The sequence below is a fragment of the Lepidochelys olivacea genome, assembly GCF_965140295.1.
Source record: "Lepidochelys olivacea isolate rLepOli2 genome assembly, chromosome: 5".
Classification (NCBI taxonomy): Eukaryota; Metazoa; Chordata; order Testudines; family Cheloniidae; genus Lepidochelys; species Lepidochelys olivacea.
This window is the reverse complement of record NC_140415.1, coordinates 4,674,364-4,697,366: the sequence shown is the minus strand read 5'-3', so window position 1 is coordinate 4,697,366 and position 23,003 is coordinate 4,674,364. Positions and strand designations below refer to the sequence as shown.

General features: G+C 46.3%; 1 protein-coding gene across 3 annotated transcripts in view; it reads left to right on the top strand.

Annotated features, from left to right (window-relative positions):
• DNAI1 (dynein axonemal intermediate chain 1) overlaps positions 1-23,003 on the top strand; it is a 272,825-nt gene that overhangs the window by 140,061 nt on the left and 109,761 nt on the right. For all 3 annotated transcript variants that reach the window (XM_084628046.1, XM_084628045.1, XM_084628044.1), the window contains 4 exons: positions 1,582-1,669; positions 7,929-8,008; positions 17,863-18,011; positions 18,862-18,961. In XM_084628046.1, the coding sequence (XP_084484172.1) occupies positions 1,582-1,669; positions 7,929-8,008; positions 17,863-18,011; positions 18,862-18,961 (417 nt within the window). The remainder of the gene's footprint in view (positions 1-1,581; positions 1,670-7,928; positions 8,009-17,862; positions 18,012-18,861; positions 18,962-23,003) is intronic.

Sequence of the window (23,003 nt, the reverse complement as noted above, 5' to 3'; positions counted from 1 at the left end):
GGCAGGACAGCTGAAGCCCAGAAGCACAGAGCAGCCCCATCTGCCACGGCCCCACCCAGCCCTCCCTGCCTGGCACTAGCGGTGCCCGTGGTGGAGGGGGCATTTCCTTGCAGGGTCGGGGAGGGACGACAGCCACCAACTTTCCCAGCCTGCTACTTACACAGAGCGGCAGTCGAGGCAGGCCCCACTCCTGGGGAGCCCGAAGCAGACCAGCCCGGAGGGCAGAGGCTGAGGGCTCCCCTCCACCCCAGTCACTGGCACTGCCTGCCAATCAGCAGCCTGCCAGCAACAGGGGTGGAGAGGAGTCCTCGGCCAGCCGGCCGCCGGCTGAGAGGAGTGAGCAGTGGGTGGGGGAGAGGGACCAGGGGGTGGAGAGAAGCCCTGGGCCAGCAGGACAGCTGAGAGGAGCTAGCGGTGGGGAGGGAGGGGTCAGGGGGTGGAGAGGAGCCAGCGGCTCAGAGTGCAGCCCAAGTGGAGCGGGCTTGGTGGGGGCCCCTTTTGAACGTGGGCCTGGCACCGGTGCCCTTTTAAACCCGGTACTGGGTGCTAATTCATAGGCTTTAACAATCACAGCATTAATATGGTGTTATACAAACAATGGCCCAAGTTCTACTCCCCACTGCACTGGTGTGACACAAAGCAGAAGTTGATCTTGCCAAGTACAGTAGAATCTCAGAGTTACGAACACCAGCGTTACAAACTGACCAGTCAGCCACACACCTCACCTGGAACCGGAAGAAGCAATCAGGCAGCAGCAGAGACAAAAGGGGGGAGAAAAAGCAAATCCAGTGCAGTACTGTGTTAAATGTAAACTACTAAAAAAATAAAGGGAAAGCAGCATTTTCCTTCGGCATAATTAAGTTTCAAAGCTGCGTTAAGTCAATGTTCAGCTGTAAACATTTGAAAGAACAACCATAACGTTTTGTTCAGGGTTACGAACATTTCAGAGTTACGAACAACCTCCATTCCCAAGGTGGTCGTAACTCTGAGGTTCTACTGTAAATATTAGTATTATCCTCATGTTACTGATGGAGAAACTGATGCAGACTTTAATGGCTAGATAGAGTACAGCTTTCATTTCGTAAACCTTTTGCTCACACTGAGTGCCTCTCTTCTTGAACTGGGGGGTGAGAAGGAACGTGCCCAACCTGAAATACCATCAGTCTGTTTTTGAGAGATACTGAAGTCAACAAGAGCTGCAGGTGATCAGGATTTCTGCAAAAGATCAGGCCACTTAATAGGTGCCTAAATGATGTAGTTGCCTAGCCCAAGGTTGAAAATTTTGACCCAAGAAACCAGGGTGTGTGTAACCTGGGTGTGTGCACATGGGTGTCCTGCTGTGATAAGGTCCCAATACAGTCCATGAGTGGTAGAGGCTGTCTATTCTGGGGAAGGGAAGCAAAGCTCACAGTAAGTAAAACACAGCTTTCACAAGCTGCCGGCTGCTGGCACGAAATGACAAATACTTTTATGTTCAGCTTTTTAAAATTCTTCAAGAAAATGTGCCATTTCCAAGCAACGACAGTCTCTGTATTGTCACCACAAAGACACTTATTAATCTGAAGTCTCCTCTGCCTGCAGAATGAGCTGGTTCATTCAGATGTCATCAAGCTGTCAGTAGAGGGAACAACGATGGAAGGGCCAGAGGGACTGCAGCTGCAAACAATTGGTATGAGCCCAAGTTCTCACCATCCTGATAATTAGTGACATCAAACCTCTAATCACTCATGCATAGAAATTAAAGCAGAGAGCTCTCCAGGTGTGAGGTGATGGGGAGAGAGACTCTTAAAGAATCCTAGGACCTAATCACATCAGCCACACTATCAAAGGATCGTTCACCTGCGCATCTACCAATGTGATATATGCCATCATGTGCCAGCAATGCCCCTCTGCCATGTACATTGGCCAAACCGGACAGCCTCTATGTAAAAGAATAAATGGACAAGTCAAGGTTCCTTCCCCACTCCGAACTCTAGAGTACAGATGTGGGGACCTGCATGAAAGACCCCCTAAGCGTATTCTTACCAGCTTAGGTTGAAAACTTTCCAAAGTACAAACTTTGCCTTGTCCTTGAAGAGTATGCTGCCACCATCACACGTTTTAAACAAAGAACAGGGAAAGAGCCCACTTGGAGACGTCTTCCCCCAAAATATCCCCCCAAGCCCCCTTTCCTGGGGAAGGCTTGATAAGAATCCTCACCAGTTGGTACAGGTGAACACAGATCCAAACCCTTGGATCTTAAGAACAATGAAAAATCGAGCAGGTTCTTAAAAGAAGAATTTTAATTAAAGAAAAGGTAAAAGAATCACCTCTGTAAAATCAGGATGGTAAATACTTTACAGGGTAATCAGATTCAAAACACAGAGAATCCCTCTAGGCAAAATCTTAAGTTACAAAAAGACACAAAAACAGGAATATACATTCCCTCCAGCACAGCTTATTATACAAGCCATTAAACAAAAGAAAATGTAACACATTTCTAGCTAGATTATTTACTAACTTTACATGAGTTGTAAGGCTGCATTCCTGATCTGTTCCCGGCAAAAGCATCACACAGACAGACAAATCCTTTGTTTCCCCCCCACACTCCAGATCTGAAAGAATCTTGTCTCCTCATTGGCCATTTGGGGTCAGGTGCCAGCGGGGTTACCTTAGCTTCTTAACCCTTTACATGTGAAAGGATTTTGCCTCTGGCCAGGAGGGATTTTATAGCACTGTATACAGAAAGGTGGTTACCCTTCCCTTTATATTTATGACAGGACACAAATCAGATGTCAAGAATTATAACATTCAAAAACCAGTTGGAGAACACCTCAATCTCCCCAGTCACTCAATTGCAGACCTAAAAGTCACAATATTACAACAAAAAAAACTTCAAAAACAGACTCCAATGAGAGACTGCTGAATTGGAATTAATTTGCACACTGGACGCCATTAAATTAGGCTTGAATAAAGACTGGGAGTGGATGGATCATTACACAAAGTAAAATATTTCCCCATTTTTATTTCCAACCCCCCCCCACTGTTACTCTCACCTTCTTGTCAACTGTTGGAAATGGGCCATCTTGATTATCACTACAAAAGGTTTTTTTCTCCTGCTGCTAATAGCTCATCTTAATTGAGCACTCTCGTTATAGTGTGTATGGCAACACACATTTTTTCATGTTTTCTGTGTATATATGTATCTTCCTACTGTATTTTCCACTGCATGCATCCGATGAAGTGGGTTTTAGCCCACGAAAGCTTATGCTCAAATAAATTTGTTAGTCTCTAAGGTGCCACAAGTACTCCTTGTTCTTAAAGAAAGGTTACTCCTCTTGGCTGTTAGCAGATCTAAGTCAGAGTCTCTGTGGAGATGATGGTCTCTAACCTGGGAGAAGGTTTGACTCTCAGGCTACGTCTTTACTGCATGTGAAGCTGTGATTGTAGGGTAGGCATGCCCACTCTAGCTTAAATCTAGCTAGCTTAGGGGAACATAAGAGTTGCCACCCTGGATCAGACCAATGGTCCATCTTGCCCAGTATCCTGTCTTCTGACAGTGGCCCGTACCAGAGCTTCAGGTGGAGTGTTCAGAACAGGGCGTTTTTTGAGTGATTCTCTGTCTTCTACTCCTGGCTTCTGGCAATCAGAAGTTTAGGGTTGCCCTGAGCTTGGGGTTGCATCCCGTCCAACTTGATTAATTTCCGTCGATGGATCTGACCTCCAATAACTTAACTTGGTTTTTTTCAACCTAGACATGATTTTAGCCTACAGCCAAAGGCAATGAGTTTCACAGGTTAGCTATGTGTTGTGTGAAAAAGTACTTCCTAATGTTTGTATTAAACCATTACTTTAATCAGGTGATCCCTCATTTTTGTATTGTGGGAAGGGGTAAATAACAATTCTCTAGTCACTTTTTCCACACATTTCTTGACTTTATAGACCTCTATGATATCTCCCTTTCTCTAAGATGCACAGTCCTAATTTTTTTGTTCTCCCCTTGTATGAAAGCCATTCCATGCTCTTGATCATCTTTGTTGCCCTTCTCTGAACATTTTCCAGTTCCATTGTATTTTTTTTGAGTTGGGGTTGATCAGAACAGGACACAAAGTATTCAGGATGTGGGTGCACCAGGGATTTATATAGAGGCATTCTGATATTTTCTGTTTATTATCTATCCCTTTCCTAATTGTTTCTCACATTCTATTAGTGGTTTTGACCTATTCTGTGCATTGAGCTAAAGTTTTCAGAGAAGTGACCATGGCAACTCCATAATCTCTTTCTTGAGTGGTAACAGCTAATTTAGAACTCACCCTTACATATGTAGAGTTGGGATTATGTTGTCCAATGTGCATTACTTTGCACTTATCAATATTGAATTTCACCTGCCATTTTGTTGCCCAGTCACCTAGTTTTTGGACTTAACGATCACATATGGATTTAATGATTTTGAATAATTTTTTTATCATCTGCAGATTTTGACACTTCACTGTTCACTCTCTTTTCCAGATCATTAAAGAATATGTTAAACAGTACAGGTCCCAATGCAGATCCATGGGTGGGATCCCGCTGTTTACCTCTCTCCATTGTGAAAACTGACCATTTATTCCTACCCTTTGTTTCCTGTCTTTCAGTTACTGATCCATGACAGGACCTTCCCTCTTATCCCATGACTACTTAGAGTTTAAGAGCCTTTGGTGAGGAACCTTTTCAAAGGCTTTCTGAAAATCCAAGTGCAATATATCTAGTGGCTCACCCTTATCCACATTTGTTGACCCCTTCAAAGGCATGATTTCCCTTTACAAAAGCCTTGTTGACTCTTCCCCAACAAATCGTGTTCATCTGTGTGTCTGATAATTCTCTGGTTCTAAAGTTAGACTCACTAGCCTGTAATTGCCAGAATTGCCTCTGGAGCCCTTTTTAAAAATTGGTGTTACATTGGCTATCCTCCAGTCATCTGGTGCAGAGGCTGATTTCAGGGATAGGTTACAAACTATAGTTAGTAGTTCTGCAATTTCAAATCTGAGTTCCTTCAGGCTAGCTGCCTAAGTACTTACCCAGGGTCCCAGGCAGGCTTGTGTAGCCCATGCTGAAGCCCGTGTTGTTGTGACTTCATTGCTTGTGGTACCTGAATTATCTAGATTAAAGCTAGCATGGATCTGCCTACATGTGCTGCAATCACATCTCCGATTGCAGTCAAAGCAATGGTCGTTTCTATCTAGATGTATCTAGTCAAGCTGAACAACGTTACCCATCTCCCTCTCACCTAAGGTTAACCTCAACTAGCTACAACAATGTATAAACTATCAGTTCCTTGCCTCCGTCACACCAAGAGAGAACATAACAATCACCATATTGGGTCAGACCAAAGGTCCATCTAGCCCAGCAGCCTGTCTTCCGACAGTGGCCAATGCCAGGTGCCTCAGAGGGAATGAACAGAACAGATAATCATCAAGTGATCCATCCCCTGTTGCCCATTTCCAGCTTCTGGCAAACAGAGGCTAGGGACACCATCCCTGCCCATCCTGGCTAATAGCTATTGATAGACCTATTCTCCATGAACTTTTCTAGTTCTTTTTTGAACCCTGTTATAGTCTTGGCCTTCACAACATCCCCTGGAAGGAGTTCCACAGGTTGTCTGTGCGTTGAGTGAAGAAATACTTCATTTTGTTTGTTTTAAACCTGCTGCCTATTACTTTCATTTGGTGACCCCTAGTTCTTGTGTTATGAGAAGGAGTAAATAACACTTCCTTATCTACTTTCTCAGTCATGACTTTATAGACCTCTATCATATCCTGCCTTAGTCATCTCGTTTCCAAGCTGAAAAGTCCCAGTCTTATTAATCTTTCTCATAAGAGCTAAGCCGGGTTAGCTGTCTTGCTGTAAAAACATGCCTATTTTGGGAGAGAAGATATAGCCTTACAGAGCTTGCAGAAGGAAATTCCCTTTGCGTAGAAGAATGTTTCAGAGTTAGCAATTTGTAGAGAGTGTAATATATTTGTGAGAGGGAATTAGTTTGATACATGCTGATGGTGAGTCACAATATAGGATCTCCAAGGAATGAGGGAGGGAACTGGGAGGGGTTTGGGGGGGGACAGACAGAACAGGGACCGATTGTGTGGGATTGGGTGGAGAAGTCTGTGCCTAGACCACACTCCCATTCAGATCCTGGACTGGGACCCTAGATTCCTGACTCGCCTTCCTCTGCTGTCAGCAAATATTTGTGAAACCCAATGGTAAAGTGTCTCGTCCCTTTCTAGGGTTGGGCCACATAGACGATAACAACCTACTACTGCTATCAGTTACTTTGTTAACTCAAGTGACAGGGATCTGTGTGGTGGATCTAAAGGTTCCAACCCTTCTGATATACCATGTAGGTGTCACTATGATGCTTACATGATGGAATTTCATGGGTCAGGGGAAGGAATTCCAAATGTTTAAAAAAACTCTAGGAACTTACACACAAACTATATTAAAAGAACGTTATTAAAGTTGCAAAGTCGAGCACTCAGGAGTTAGGAAATGCCAGAATTAAGGTTGCAGTGCAATTTGGATTCACCCTGCAATGTGTGTACGAATTATGAATGGAGCCCTACCAAATTCACAGTCCATTTTGATCAATTTCATGGTACTAGGATTTTTAAAATAGTAAATTTCACAGTTTCAGATGTTTACATCTGAAGTTTCATGGTGTTATAACTGTGAGGGTCCCGACCCAAAAGAGTGTTGTGGGAGGTTGCAAAGCTATTGTGGGGGGGGGCATCACTTTGGGGGGGGCGGCAAGGCTGGCCTTACAGGTGGGTGATTGTCCAGAGCCCCATGGTCAGAGGGGTGCTGTGGTCCATCCCTCCCCCCATAGCCAGCCCAAGGCCACTTTAACTCCTGAGCACTGGGCCCAGAGTTGGGGAGGGGCAGGGCTGGGAGCACCCCAGCCGGGGCTTCCTATTGTGCGCTGGGCTCCAGCTGCTAGTCCCGGTAGGGGTGGGGAAGGACAGGACTCCCTCTTCCCTGGGGTAGGTCAGACCCATCTCTGGGAACCTCCCCTGGCTGCAGGAAGCTCCATGGCTGTGCTGCCTTCGGAGCTGGAGCTTTCTGCAGCCAGGAGAGGTTCCCGAAGGTGGGTCGGATCTCCCCTGTGCTGCTGGGGGCACCACAGCTGGGGGCTCCTACTGTGTGCCAGGCTCCAGCTGCTAGTCCCAGTCAGGCTGGTGAGGGACAGGACTTCCTCTTCTCTTATAGGAGCCACTCCTCAGACTGGGCCAGACCTACCTCTGGGAACCTCCCCAAGCTGAACTGGGACAGGGTCAGGCAGCAGCTATTCAATATTTTGTCTTCTCCACATTGTTCAATGTGTGGCTCCAGGCCTTATTTACTGCCCACTAGTCAAACCCTGCCCTGAAGACATAATTATTAATTTCCTCCACAGGCTTTTCTGTGGGCCCCATCACTATAATATCTGAGAGCTTCACAGACATTAACAAAGGACACCACATCCTTGGATCCAGAGATGCCAAGGTGGAGCTGGAGAGAGAGGACTTATTCTCTTTCCTTCTTTAAGGTCATCCTGGGGAAGGATCTGTTCTTGAAACAGTGCACGTGTGGTCCATTTAGGTTCTGATACTATGCCCATTGCCATGCTGAGTGCCTTCCAGAAATAAGAACTGAGATTTGGCAAATTTGATGAGATGTTCTGTGGGAACATAGTGGAGTGCAGGGAAAGAACATCTTTGATATACTGTGCTGCTGAGGAGGGGAGAGGCCGTCATCTAATGCTGCCCTGGATCAGAGGCTCCGAATTAGCAGGTGCTTAGCACCCACCGGCAGCCAATATGAAAAAATATTTTTTCAAAACCTTCATTGATGGAATTTGTGCAATAACAAGGAAACCTATGCTTGATATCATGGCCGTCTTTCTGATTGACAGCTCTCCCTCTCTCTCTCTCAAATAGGTTGTGGAACTTCCTTTGATTTTCACAAGAAGATAGATTATTTATTTCTCGTTGGCACTGAAGAAGGGAAAATCTACAAGGTAAAAACCATTTCAGGGAAACCTCTTTTACCTCTCATCACTGCTGTCTATTTTATAGGGTTGTCATCTTAGTCATTTCCCCAGAATATGTAATAAAATGCAACTTCGGTCCTTCAATCAGATCTCCATGGGTGGACTCCGATGCCCATGGGAAGCCCTGGTGGGTTGCTGGAATATGCCTGAGTAGAGCCAATTGCCACTGGGCTCTAAAAGAACCTCTATAGAATAGAATCTTGTATAAAGATTTTTTTTGTACAAACTGCATCCCAGAATACAGAATGCAACTGCAGAACTAAATAAGAAGGGAGTGAGCGAAATGAAGAGGGATACAGCCCCTGCCTCTGAGCCCATGCCCCCATGACTATGAAATGGCAGGAATAATTTAATCTGCTTTTTATTAAATCATAGGACTTTCTAGCCCTCTCTTTTGTAGAGAGTCTTGAAAATGCAAACTGTAACCAGTGATAGCTCGAGAGGGAAGTCTGTTCCCTGTCCTGCTCCCATTACACGCAGCGTTCCCCTGGCCCGGCTTTTGGGGTCTATTAAAATTATAGCCACAGGGCCTTCAGTTTGGGTGAGGACCTTTAGCCTGTATATGGCTGGTGGGGCAGAGCTGCCCAGAACACAGCTATGGCCGCTGCAAGCTCCTTCACAGCCCACTGCCTTCAGCAGACTCCTCTGCTGAGCTGGAGGATATTCTGATGTGGCTCTCCCTCACTCCCCTGCTGAAGTTGCTCCACTCTGAGCCTGCCTACTGGAGCAGACCCCGCATACAAATAGGTCCATGGATCGCTCTAGGGCTTAGACCAGAGATAAGAGCCTGGACACCAAGAGTGGGGCAACAGTGCGCATGCTCAGACGCAGAAATTTCGGACCCTAGGGAACTTTTGCTGCCAAAATTTAGGTGCTGAGTGAGGTTAGGCTGCAGCTGAGTGGGGGCTTGTGGGTGTCAGTGGAGCCCAAAACGGACTTTGGCACCTAGGTACCTTTGTGGGTCTGGGCCCTCATGTTTCCACATTGTAAAATGAGGACATTGATCCCAGCCTCACTGGGAAGATGTGGTGATAAAGGCCTTGATCTAGCAAAGCACTTGAAACCTGTGCTTTCATGCTTTGCTGGATTTGGGGAGGAAGTCTTTAAAGTCTGTACAGTGCTAATCTCTGCCAGAGCACGTACACAGCCTTTGGGCGGATGGGGACATAGAAGCCCACAACCTCCAGCTTATCTAGGCAGTTAGTTCTTGCAGAACTCTCAGAAATGTTGGCAAGTGTCCAGAGGTGCTCATTCCCTTTGCCACCGTAGTGTTAATTAGAAAGACGGGTCTAACTTCAAATATTCAAGAAGAATGAAGAATCAAGGGTAAACTCCTATCTGGATGGACATGCCTATAGACTATTTGTTAAACTGTTTTAAAAAGTGAGTTTCTGAAAGCTTTTATTTTTCCAAGGGGTGAAAACTTCCTAACAATCAGTAGGATAATATGTTAATTTTTTAGCTGCAGAACAATTACAGAGAATTTCAGAAAATAGTGTGATTAATAGCATTTCTGAAGCCAAGAAATCATTATCTTAATTACACACTGGTCTATCTACTGCCCTTTTACATAGAGGACAAACTGTTTCTGCATTAATATGAACATATAATGGAAAACAGCCTCTTTACATATTACCCACTGGTTTGTGACTTGTTCAGACCTGTGTATTGAAAGGAAAGTTGCAGTTACACGAACCCTGCAAATTCAGAGCACGTCTTTTAAAGTGATATTAATTATGAGATCGAGTCTTGGGATAGAAGCAGCGCTCAGCCACTGTGTGTGTGTCCAGAGACACTGCAGTGACACCGTTAGACTATGTCGGAGAAAGAGAGAGATCTAGCCAAAGTCTTTGCTTGGGTTCTACTTAGTCCTTTCTGAAAGAGTTGGCCTGAGAAAGGACTAAAAAAAGCTAACTTAGTACCTCAGGATCTGGCTCATAATAAGTAACAGCAACAACTTTAAACCCTTTTTGATTTTTTTCAAAAGGTTTCTAAAGAGATCTGAATTTTCTCAGTCCTAATCTGCCTGAGGCTGTCAAGATGGTTGCTGCCTATTTGATTTGTACTTTTTGTTCCCCATTATAAGCCCCCTTTGAAAAAATTGTTTCTTATATTACCTTGATACATAGCATTTCTGTAAGTAAACTAAAGAAACCCAACAGGATTCTGAAGATGCCCCTAACTGTCCACGTGTGTAGGGAGAAATTGAAGAGTTCTGTGTCAGGCCAAGGTGTTTAGTGCAAGCTGCAATGCTGCTAGCTAATGATTCAAACAACCTCTCTGAATTCGTTTTCCTTCTCCGTATTCTACAGCAATGTCTTGTAACCCTATGGCCAGCTGTTTTATTACAATATTCCTTTACTGGTGTTAACAGATTCTTTGTTTTACCATCACAACTTAATAATAGTTCTAACTTCCTGAGAACACACCTATCATCAGCTAAATAGGAGAAAAACTTACTAAGCAAATCTGGGACGACAGTCTGGAAGATGAAACAGATTCTGCACATTCTTGGTTTGGGTCTAATCATCCTTTTCCTCGTCTTCAAAACTTTCACGCTGAAGGTCAGACTTCACATTTTTCAGTAGTGTTTGATTCTGAAATGTGTAATAAGCAGCCTCAGCGAATAGGAGAGTGAGGGGAAATATTTGCCGACTTCTTTCAGTTCCAGACAGCTTAGAAGTTCTTTGTAACTTCAGTAGGTAACAATTTCAGACAGAAATCTCATTTGTTTTTCAAATTGGAAATAAGGCACACATTTTTAACATTGAGGGTGATTTACGATAGGAACAAAAATTCACAGAAGTGATGCAAGTTACTGGGCTCAATACAGGCTCAGATACAAGTTACTGGGCTCAATTCAGGGGTAGCAGGGTGAAATTTAACAGCCTGTGATATACAGCAGGTAAGACTAGATGATTTAATGGCCTCTTCTGACCTTAAACTCGATGCAGCTCTGGAAATGATTCCTTACCTGACCCCACACCCCATTTATATCTGAACTTTCAAGATACCAAGCACCTCTCAAGATACCAAGCACCATAACTCCCTTGGAATCAGTGGGAGCTGAGAGCGTACCGTGCCTTGCACAGTCAGGCCATGTTTCCTACCCTTGCAAGGAGAGTGGGTCTTTTCCGTCTCTAAGTTCTATGAGCCTGTCATCTTAGTTAAGAGTAACACTGGCAAGCATTGTAATGAATGTCCGACAGAAGCAGCCAGGTCAGAGGGGGCAGACATACCACACACTAGAGCACGGAGGTAAGTGCTTATTTTCTGCAGAAGTCTGGCAGGGTTCTGCCCTGCCCCGGCCTGTTTTGCCTGCCAGTTGGAGAGAGAGTTTTTCCACTTGGCCTCAGCCAGGCATGTGTGGAGAAGGGTCTCTGAGAGGGAAGGAGAATGGGCTCTTCCTCCCCCTACTCCTGGCCCAGGGAGCAGTGGAGGCAGAGCCTGCTAGAGCCAGCCTGGCTGAGATGCCAGGAGAGCCTGGGGAATGAGCTGCTCCATCTCTGCCTGACCTCTGCACTCTGTGATGGCCAGGGCCAGTGCTACAAGACTGCTTGGTTTCTTGTTTACAAGGACTGGAAGGAGCCTGCCAGGGGTGTGGCCAGGGATTCCTTCCAACAACCCAAATCTGAGGGAAACAGGAGTTTCTTAAAGAGGCAGGTTTATAATTAGAGGCTGAAGCCTTAATGAGACAGCCTTTTCTTTGGGCATTTTGCCTTTCTCATATGAGCCTGATGCTACAGGCTTAGACCAGTCTTGCATACCCCATCAAACAACCTGGTAGGCCAAGACACCACTGACTCCCAAAACCGCCTCCCAAAGCGATGACTATGTTGTTCCTTTGATCAAAATTGTATCAGCTTCTGTCTAGACAGAATCTCCAAAATTATTCCCCTGAATATTAATTTTCCATGGGATTCAGACAGCCCTGGGTCAAGACTCTTGTTGATTAAAAGTCTGAGACATTAAGAAAAGGAAAGCCACAAGTACTCCTTTTCTTTTTGCGAATACAGACTAACACGGCTGTTACTCTGAAAAATGAGACATTAAGGGTCTTTCAAATCAATAACACGTGGTGAGAGTTGAATAAAGTAACTTCCCTCACCTTTCATAGAATATCGGTGTTGGAAGGGACCTCACGAGGTCATCTAGTCCAACCCCCTGCTCAAAGCAGGACCAATCCCCAACTAAATCATCCCAGCCAGGGCTTTGTCAAGCCTGACCTTAAAAATATCTAAGGAAGGAGATTCCACCACCTCCCTAGGTAACCCATTCCAGTGTTTCACCACCCTCCAAGTGAAAAAGTTTTTCCTAATATCCAACCTAAACCTCCCCCTTTCAAATTATCCAGGTCTTATTTGTCTCTTCACAGCAGAGTAACTTTCAAAAACAAACCAAATACAAATCCCCCTTATGATTGAATGTAAAAAAGCATGAAGCATTGATACTGCATGTACCATTAAAGCAAATTCCAGCAATATAACAATATGCAGAACTAGCAGCTCAGTGACAGAGTATCTGTACACCATCATATTCGCAAACTTCGGATGACACTGACTGATAAACTGAGGTAACCCAATGATGATCATTCTCCTGAATTTAGGAATATCTCTCTGGGGCAGGTGCTGTATTTTTGGGTGGCCAGCGTCTAACATAATGGGACCTCAGTCAGGGTTTGAGCCTCAGGAGCTACTGCAATACGAATATTTAATAAGAATTAATCTTGTCCCTTTTCTGATATATGAAGATGCTGGAAGTGCAGAAAAGTTTGAGTATCCAAACGGTGAATGTGACTTTGTAAGAAACTGAGTTAAGCCTTGTAATTTTGATTAATTGGAGTCTTTGGAGTGCAAGAATTAAATTCCCATAACACTTTAGCAAGCCTCCTGTTCTAATCTGAATGCATTCAGCATTTGTTATGGTAGTGATGTGCATTATGAGCCTTATTGGTGGCATACTGGGCCGTATTTGCAAACATGGGATCCTAAATTGAACCTACAAAATATGCACACTTGTTACAAATACTGTCATAAATATAAAGGGAAGGGTAAACCCCTTTAAAATCCCTCCTGGCCAGAGGAAAACTCCTCTCACCTGTAAAGGGTTAAGAAGCTAAAGGTAACCTCGCTGGCACCTGACCAAAATGACCAATGAGGAGACAAGATACTTTCAAAAGCTGGGAGGATGGAGAGAAACAAAGAGTCTGTGTGTCTGTATATATGCTGTTTTTGCCGGGGATAGACCAGGAATGGAGTCTTAGAACTTTTAGTAAGTAATCTAGCTAGGTATGTGTTAGATTATGATTTCTTTAAATGGCTGAGAAAAGAATTGTGCTGAATAGAATAACTATTTCTGTCTGGGTATCTTTTTTGTAACTTAAGGTTTTGCCTAGAGGGATTCTCTATGTTTTGAATCTAATTACCTTGTAAGGTATCTACCATCCTGATTTTACAGAGGGGATTTCTTTACTTCTATTTACTCCTATTTCTATTAAAAGTCTTCTTGTAAGAAAACTGAATGCTTTTTCATTGTTCTCAGATCCAAGGGTTTGGGTCTGTAGTCAACTATGCAAAGTGGTGAGGCTTTTTATCCAACATTTCCCAGGAAAGGGGGGGGGTGCAAGTGTTGGGAGGATTGTTCATTGTTCTTAAGATCCAAGGGTCTGGGTTTGTAGTCACCTAGGCAAATTGGTGAGGCTTTTTACCAAACCTTGTCCAGGAAGTGGGGTGCAAGGTTTTGGGAAGTATTTGGGGGGAAAGACGTTTCCAAACAGCTCTTCCCCAGTAACCAGTATTTGTTTGGTGGTGGTAGCGGCCAATCCAAGGACAAAGGGTGGAATATTTTGTACCTTGGGGAAGTTTTGACCTAAGCTGGTAAAGATAGGCTTAGGAGGTTTTCATTCAGGTCCCCACATCTGTACCCTAGCGTTCAGAGTGGGGGAGGAACTTTGACAAATACAGTTAAGTGTTTTGCACATGCAGACAAGAATGATGACGATGTTAGTTTCCATAGAAAGATCTCAGATGTTAATGAAATAAGCCTTCCGGTGTCTGTGTGTTTGTGTGTGTGTGTACTATTATCCCAGTTTTTCAGATGAGGAAACTGGTACTCAGAAGTCCGTTGAGTGACTATTCCAAGGATCTCACAGAAAGACCGAGGCAGTGTTGAGAGTGGAACCTAGTCCAGTGTGCTAAGCGATGCTGCGCTTTACCACATGCAGTTGGAGGCTTAGTGTGTGCAACACTTGTGCAAATGTTGCTTGCACAATGGCACATACACTTGCAAATTGGGGTTACAATGGCTGTTATCATAACTGAAGGTTCTAAATAAATTCAGCAATAGTCCATAGATGAAACATTGCATGGATTTAGTTACACTTCCTCATGAAAACAAATATATTTGCAGCTTTGCATCAGCGGAACAGAAATGGCCCCTGGCCCCTCTTTTTTTGAATGTCAACTTTAGCTGGTGTAATTCCAGTGGGCATTAGTTGTTTCGATAAGATGACGGCATATGAACGAATCTTTGGCCCGGGTTGTAACTTCAGGCACCCCCTGGGTACTAGGCAGAGCTCAGGGCTGAACGGCTCAGGGCCCACTGGTTCTGAGACGCCAGCAGGGTGGAGGAGGGCTGGCCATCCTTACTGGCCATCTTCCTTGCAGCCACGTCATGCTGTTAACCATGCTACCTAGTGCTTGGTAGAGTGCTAGACTTGTCCTGTGTCCAGCTCCTGCACTGGTGCAATAGGGAGGAGGCACCCAGCAGCCTTTCGTTCACCCAGTGCAGGGGCTGGCAGAATTTGGCCCTTTGTCTCAGAGTATGTGGAAATGATCAGACAGTGGGCACATTAACTTTGAAAGCCATAGGCGCTGACTCCGTGGGTGCCCCGAGGCTGGAGCACTCATGGGAAAAAAAAAAGGGGGTGCTCAGCACTCACCAGCCACAGCTGTTTGGTGGCGCCCCCGATTAGCCGATTGGAGGTGCCGCCAAACAGCTGTTTGATGGCTGGGGGAGGGGCTTGGGGGAGAGCGGAGAGCAGCAAGTGAGCAGGGGCCTCAGGGAGGAGTGGAGCAGGGCCTTGGGGGAAGAGGGTGGAGCAAGGGCAGTGATTTGTGGGAGGGGGCAGAGCAGGGGCAGGATGAGGCAGAGCGAGGGCGGGGCCTTGGGGAGGGGATGGAGTGGAGGCAGGGCATCGGGGCAGAGGCGGGGTGGAGTACCCCTGGGGAAAAAAAAAATCTCAGTGCCTATATTGGAAGCCAAAGCTCAGCCTGTCTGTTTAGGGGCTTGTCTACACTTGAAATGCTACAGCAACACAGCGGCTCCACTGTAATGCTTCAGTGTAGACATTACCTACACTGAGGTGAGGGGTTCTCCCATCAGAGTAGGTAATCCACCTCTTTTGTCAACCTACTGCTGCCTACGCTGGGGGTGAGGTCGGCTTAACTCCACCGCCCAAGGGGTGTGGGTTTTCACACCCCTGAGCAACATAGTGAAGCCGACAATTTTCTAGTGCAGACTAGGCCTAGAAAAGTAGCAGCATAGAAATTCTGTGCTTTGCAGCCTGTCGTTCACAAGATAACTGCTGACCTGGAGTTGTTTAGCATTTATGGTCCATCTAACCGTGAAGTAGGATAGCTGATGAGAATGCCTGTGGGTAAACAGCCTCCCACGCAGACATCACTCAACTTGTGTTCAAAGGCTCTACCATGCCTGTCCTCAACGAGGACCTTGCCAGCAGGAACTGGCTGGCTGTCTCACTCATTCTTGCAGTGTCTAGCTTGTGTACATGCCAACATTGTACAATAGGTCTGCACGTTGCATTACAACCATGTGGGTACCTGTGGATTCTCAGGCTGCTGATGCCCATGGTGGGAACAAGGGCTTTGGGGGAAAATGTCCGGATGTGAAGCTCTGCCATGTGAAATGTGGTTGGGAGGGACCATCCAACCAGTGGTTTCTTGCAATGCTTTTTGTTTCGTGCAGACAGGCCCAAAGATCGACCACCTTTGAGGAAGGGCTGTTTGTGAAGGACTTTCTTTTTGCTTTAAGTGATTCTTCTTCTTTACGACCCTCATATATTGGAGCCTTTGAACTGGTGCCCACAGCAGCAGTCACTGAAAGCTAAAGTGCACCTCTGCCAGTGGCTCTGCTTTACCTGGGGTGGTAATATCGTATTGCCACCGCAGACCTCAGGGTGATCCCTTCATGTACTAAGCAGCTGGCAATTCTATGTAATAATTCATCATTTTGTGCTTTTGGCATTAGAGATCTAGTCACTGAGTCAGCGGTATGTGAATGTGTGTCAGCTCAAGGCGGCTAGAGCAATTTGCAAATGTGTCCTCGCTGGTCCCTACCATAGCATTAAGGAGCTGGTGCTCTTGTTCAAATGATTCCTCCCTGTTTTAGCTTTTCGAATCCATGGAATTTGGAAAGACAGTTTGGAAAGACAGCTTCTTTCTCCCGTGATGTCCAGACCTATTCCTAGCAGTAAAAGGATAACTAATTAGCAATACATCACATTTCTATAGCACTTTACAAACTCTACCTAATCTATCCTCACAATCCCCTGCAAGGTGGGGCAGGGTGATTGTTCCTGTGGGTTTAGAGCCAACATCTTCAAACTTGTGACCTTAAAGTTTATGCTAAATCCATGTTTTGGCAACAAAATCACTTCCGCTGATCTTAGAGGTGCTAACTGCCAACAGCTGCCATTGACCTAACTGCAGGCACCTGTGTTGGAATATTTAGGCTTATTAAGTACTTCCCCCAAGACCACCCAGTGTACACAGCACAGCAGGGACTAAGACTGGTTCTTCAAACTTCCAATCCAGGGCTTGATCCTCCGGTTTAATAAATGATGAACCTGTCACTTCCTGACCATAATAAAACGTGGGAGTTGCCACACTCTGTTTAAATGCACATTGATGGGGCAGGGAAGGGTTTCTGTACTAGTCAGTAGGAGCAAAGTGGATACCAAAGTGTCATGCCAGCCAGGAATGCCCCAAAGCGCAGGAGAGTCTGAGTGCTGATCAATGGCAGGCTTGCTAGACCCAGACGTTTACAAATCAGAGGACAAGCCATAAGCTTTATTTCACCCAGAACTACTCCCAAACCCTGTTCCCAAGGCAAACAAGCCCATCTCACCATGTGCATTATGGCACCATAGCTTACCTTACCTGATCACTCTTGTTACATGTGTATGGTAACACCCATTGTTTCATGTTCTCTGTGTATATAAATCTCCCCTCTGTATTTCGACTGCATGCATCTGATGAAGTGAGCTGTAGCTCATGAAAGCTTATGCTCTAATAAATTGGTTAGTCTCTAAGGTGCCACAAGTAATCCTTTTCTTTTTGCGGATACAGACTAACACGGCTGCTACTCTGAAACCATAGCTCCTGTCACTAAAAGAGCCGGGATTGGATGGTTATGACCCTGCTCTCACACGCACACTCAGATAATAACACCGACTTGGATGGATTTGTCGCAGTGTATCTAGCAAGGCAGAAATTTCAAGTCTGAGCTAAAATGCGTGGCTGCTCAAACCACCTTTTAAAAATACCAGCGCATTCCCATTCAGGTTAACTTCGCTGACGGAGCTAGACTCTTGGTAGAGAGTTGGAAATTGTGACACTCAGAAGGGCTCAGTATTCCATGCCAAAGGAGAGAAACATGTTTTAAATGACGCTTAGATCTGGTAGAAAAGGTCACAACTCCTACCTCTTTGGAGAAGCTGCTCAGGGGTGCCTCCAGGGTGGAGAACCACCCTTCCAGAGCAGCCAAATGATTCTCATTGCCAATCCCTGGTTCCTTTGCAGTGTTCAAAATCCTATTCAAGCCAGTTTCTGGACATCTTTGATGCTCACCACATGGCTGTTGACGCAGTGAGCTGGAATCCCTACCACATGAAAGTCTTCATTTCCTGCAGCTCTGACTGGACTGTCAAGATCTGGGACCACACCATAAAGTAAGTCTTGCTGTGTCCTGGCCTTGGCAGCTGGAAAGTGTGATTTATGCTCTCACAATATAAACGTGCAGCGTGCAGCTAGCTTTGTCTGCCAAAATCTATGGTTACAGTTTTACCATTAAGTGGATTTATTGCTTATTATTCTCTCTTACCCTCCTCGTTTGCTTTTTCCTGAGCGTAGCAGTTCCTTCAGTAATAAGAGCAGGTACAGCCCTGGATTGCTGCCTGTGTAAGTGTATCTAGGACTAGGGTGAGATGCCCTGCAGTCCATGATTTAAAAACTTTAACAGAGCTACACCAGGTACCAGCCCACTGGCTTGGATCCAGGCCACACAGGTCAAAACAGGGCACTGCAGTTCAAGGTGGCTGCCCTGATGTTTCAAAGCCCTGCATGGCATTGGACCCGGCTACCTGAGAGATCCGCTCTCCCTCTGCAACCAGGACCTCTCATCACAGCTGTGTCCCACCTGAGGAATGATACTGTTAGCCAATCTTCATGGGAGCCAGAGACTAGCAAACTCACTATAGGCAGAGATGACTGACCACTAATCTCACCTCGTTCAAACATTCACTCAAACTTTCCCATAATAGCTCCTTCATTCTCTCAAACAGAAAATCCCCTAACCCTGCTTCTTGGCAGCACGGGAGAGAGAAGGAGGGCACTGTCAGCTGTGAACTCCTGCGGGGTTGTCATCTGTGACAATCCAGTGCAACATGGATGAGGGCTCAGCTGCTCTGACCAGCACAGGTTGCCTGGGGTATAGCATCAGAGTGTTTCATCTTGAAAGTCTTCTTCAGGAGTGACATGTAATTGGACAAGATCTTCTTCACCCTGGGCCTTTCTTTCCAGGACCCCGATGTTCGTCTTTGACCTGAATTCTGCTGTGGGGGACGTTGCCTGGGCCCCTTACTCCTCCACTATCTTTGCTGCAGTCACCACGGACGGGAAGGTAAGAGGCTTTAGTTTAACTGGGAGGGGATTAAGGAATCTAATATCCTGGACAGAGATGTGGCAGCTCAGCTGACAGCAGCTGGCCAGCTGCTGGTGGGGTGAGCTGGGCGGCTTCCTTTGGGATTCTGAGGAGTCAGAATCTGGCCTGCGAGTTAGTCTGGGGGCTGGGGGCCTGGCATGGAAGGGGGCTGTGTCCAGGGAGAGGAGGAACATTTTGGTGAATATTGGCCCTGTGCAGCCTCAATCTGTCCCTTCCCACCCCTGACTCCATAGCACACTGGTGTCTTAAAGCAACAGTGCTGTAGAAGGCGGGGGCAGCGACACTTTCCATCCTTTCCCAAGCACCTCAATTCCCTTTCCATAGCACGCTCACTCGGGCCAGAAATCTTTAGCAGACATCCAAGGTTTCTGCACAGCAGTGCAAACTCCTTAGCTGGTCTTAAACGGAAGCCAAGAGCCCTTTGGGGACATTAAGGATCAGCTGCATAACTCGATGTGGCCACGCCAAACTCATTGGGATAAAACCGGCATGTGAGTGTCTCTCCCTGTATACAACGTATACGGACTGACATGGACAGGTGGGGAGTTCCCTCGCCATTGCGTGGGATTCCTAGCCCTCTCTGCTGGGTATTCAGTGGATGTGCAAGATCAGCATGGTGTATACTTAGGGGACCAAACCCAGCCCCGGGCGTAAGCAATCGCAGCTCTATTGAAGCCAAGGACATTACGCCCTCTTAATCCAGGGATGAATGGAGCCCTTTGAGCACTGGGGATAATGCAGTGCATGGTAAACCAGAGGAGTGAGCAGACTGCTTTCTTGTACACTGTCCTCTCAGTTACTTTTCCTGCTTTCTCTTACAGCCACTGGGCATGTAATTCACTCACTTTGAATCCTACTGAACGCCACATTGATACAAGTACACTGCCTCTTATATCCTCTTCCTGACCAATTTCTAACCACCTCACACCCAGTTCTGTTCCCACTGAATTGAGCCCAGTGGCTTCCATGGGAGCCGCACTTACTTACACTAGATCTGAAACTGGCTCATTAACTAATCCTCACAGCAGTCCTGTGGGTAGATGCTATTATGCCCATTCTACAGATGGGAAAACCTCATACAGCTGTCATCAGATCATTATTGATCAGAGCTTCCAGGACACAGGGAAGCAATACAGTAAAGTTAACAACAACAAAAATCAATTATAGTCACGTGCCCAGAGCTGGCCAGTGCAGCTTTGCTATAATGAAATGGTACGAAATTAGTATTTTTCCACATCCTGCTCAGGAGTGGATGTCTCCAAGAATAATGACTTGATAACAAAGTACTTAGAACAATCCTAATGTTGAGTTGATGGGAGATATATTTTTGCCCCAACCATCCATCTAGTCTCTTGTACAGTTAATTCAGTCCTGGCAGACTGCCTGCAACACTTAGCTAGCCATCATTCATTAGTGCTTCTATATTACTTTAAGACCCGATTGCTTTAAAGCTGTGGGCCAGATTCTCTGCTTCTGTCAGTTGGCAGAGTACTATAGAAAGTCAGTTGGGCTCCATCAGATTGCACCAGCAGAGAACTTGGCTCTATGATTTCTCGGCTGCTATCATCAAGTCGGCATTAGCAGTGATTTCATTGCAATTTAACCTTTCAATTGTAGAAGAAAAATCAATATCACTGATATATTGGTGAAGCCTAGAAGCCCTGCCACTGTACCAGCTGAGGCTGAGGACTTAGTACATCTCACAGGCTAGGCAATGTGAAATATAGTCCATACTGAAGCAGCTGCCAAGGAAAACCCAAGATGCTGTAGCCTTCAGGAAATGGTGCTGTTACTAAAGACCCCCTGGCCTTTTCCCCGAGAGGTGTGTGAGCCCCAGAGGCCTGGCCGCACTCCAGTCTGGGTACCTACTTCAGCCTGAATGCTGGCATAAACTGAATACACAGTGGATGCCTGTGAGGACAAAGCAGCGCTGTTTTGCCACGTGACCTTTAGCGACGAGATGTAGATGTCTCCGGATGACTGAAGCTGAGTGACAGAGATACACCAAGGGCAGTGTTCTAATAGGAAGAGAGTGCAACACCAGATCGTGGCTCCCTTCAGCTTCTTGTTCATGCTATCTCCAGAGGGGTTTAATCCTCACAGATTGTGTCAGATTCTCTCTCAGAGCCCTACCAGTTGGCCAGTTGTTCCTTATATTTAGCTACATGTTGGTGCCACAAGATCTTTCCATCAAACTTTCCCCTGCTGCCTGCTCATCCCCTGACCTGATGGATTCATTTCCCAGCTCTCTGCAAATGTGACGATTTGAGTTATGCTGCTCAACTTCATGGCCGCGGGCTCGTTCCTGCCGGCACTTAGTCACCCAGACCATCCCACTGCAGTCAGTCAACTACTCATGCGATGGAGGTCTGCGGCATCAGGTTCCCAGGCAGGCAGGGCACAAACTACTGTCAGCTTTGTATCACTGCAATAAGCAATTTGAAAAACCCTGATCTCTGGAGCCTGCAGCTCTTGGGCACTGCAGTCTGCAGATTGTCCTCGTCTGAAACGGAATAAACGGCCAAGTGATTCGATCACAGATAGAATTAGAAATTGTCTGTGGGGAAATAACACAGACTGGGTCGAGGTGGCTGGGTTACAGGCCAAGATGCTGTGGTACAAGCGTAGGTAATGCTACGTTAACGCAAGCCACCCCTCTGCAGAGCTCTTCCCCAACCAGTTACCTTCCCAGTGTAGGCCACCATTCCAGCCCCCTCCCCCACCTATCACTTACTTCCTCTGTGTGGATCCCTGCCCCAGAAGTCAGGCACCTATAGTCAGCCACCTGCCTCTCCACTGCCCTCAGACACCTACTTTAAATGCTGACCTGATCCTTGGTGATGCACGGTGCTGGTGGTAGGTGGAGGAGGAACCAGCCAGCCCAGCAGCCTTCTCTGTGAGGGGCAAGGAGAGGCCTTTCAGGTTAAGAGACTTGTGCCAGGGTGCAGGGTCCCCAGTATACAAGGGGTTAACTCCAGTTCCCTTTCCCCAGCCCAGGCACAGATGTTAGGGGATAGGCAATGAGCAGGAAGGGGGAAAATGCCTAGGGCCTGGATCTCTACCAGCCTCAGGGAGAGGACTTGTAGCGGCTCAATCTCCAGGCAGCCTAGGACTCTGAGCACAGCTGAGCCACGGTAGGGCTGCTTGATTGACCACTCCACCTGACAGGCCAAGGAAGTCAGCAGTGACTGACCTCAGACTGCTCAATGCACATGCCTGCAGCTTCATTCCCAGTCTTCTTGTCCTGCTCCAGTCTGCTCCAGCCCCGCTTGGTTCCTGACTCTTGACCCTGGGTCTGAATCCTGCTTCTGGCTCTCACTCCTTGGGCATAGATACTGGCTTCTTGGCTCCCGCTCTGACCAGTAGGCCTGACTGCTCACACCCTGATTTGTGACAATTGAGACTCTGGGTTGATCCATAGCCTCTTACTCTCTTTGCTTGTCTTACCCTGTGTGGTTTGTGTCTGTTCAGAATCTCCTGCTGGAGTGACCTCCCTGCTTGCTGCTGGGGTTGGATTGAGCTCAGTCAGCCAGCCAGCCAGCTTAAACCTACATTCATACCTAGTCTGTACAGACCATTTATTAGAGAAGCCGGATGCTCTTATTCCCCCCAGCACGCTGGGCCAGTCTTCCGCTGACACAGTACTGTATTTTGAAACATGCACTGGGCAAAAATTACAGCAGACACTTGGGGGATCCTTCTGTACCCGATGTGGAATGGGATTGTTATGCTATATTAGCAAATTTTGAGGTATTGTATTAGCATAGAACATTGGTAGTAGATCACTGTACCATGATCCTGTATGGAAGCAAATAGTTACATTTGCAAATTATTAGTGTTAATATTTATGATCATCAAGCAAGTGCTGGGTTGAGAGCCTGGCTGCCACATCCACCAACGCTTCACTACCGGGGGCACGGGGACAGCCACTCTCAGCTTTTGGGACAACATGCCTCACGTGCTGCTTCCCCATCCACTGTGAGCTGTCTTGGCCCGCAGT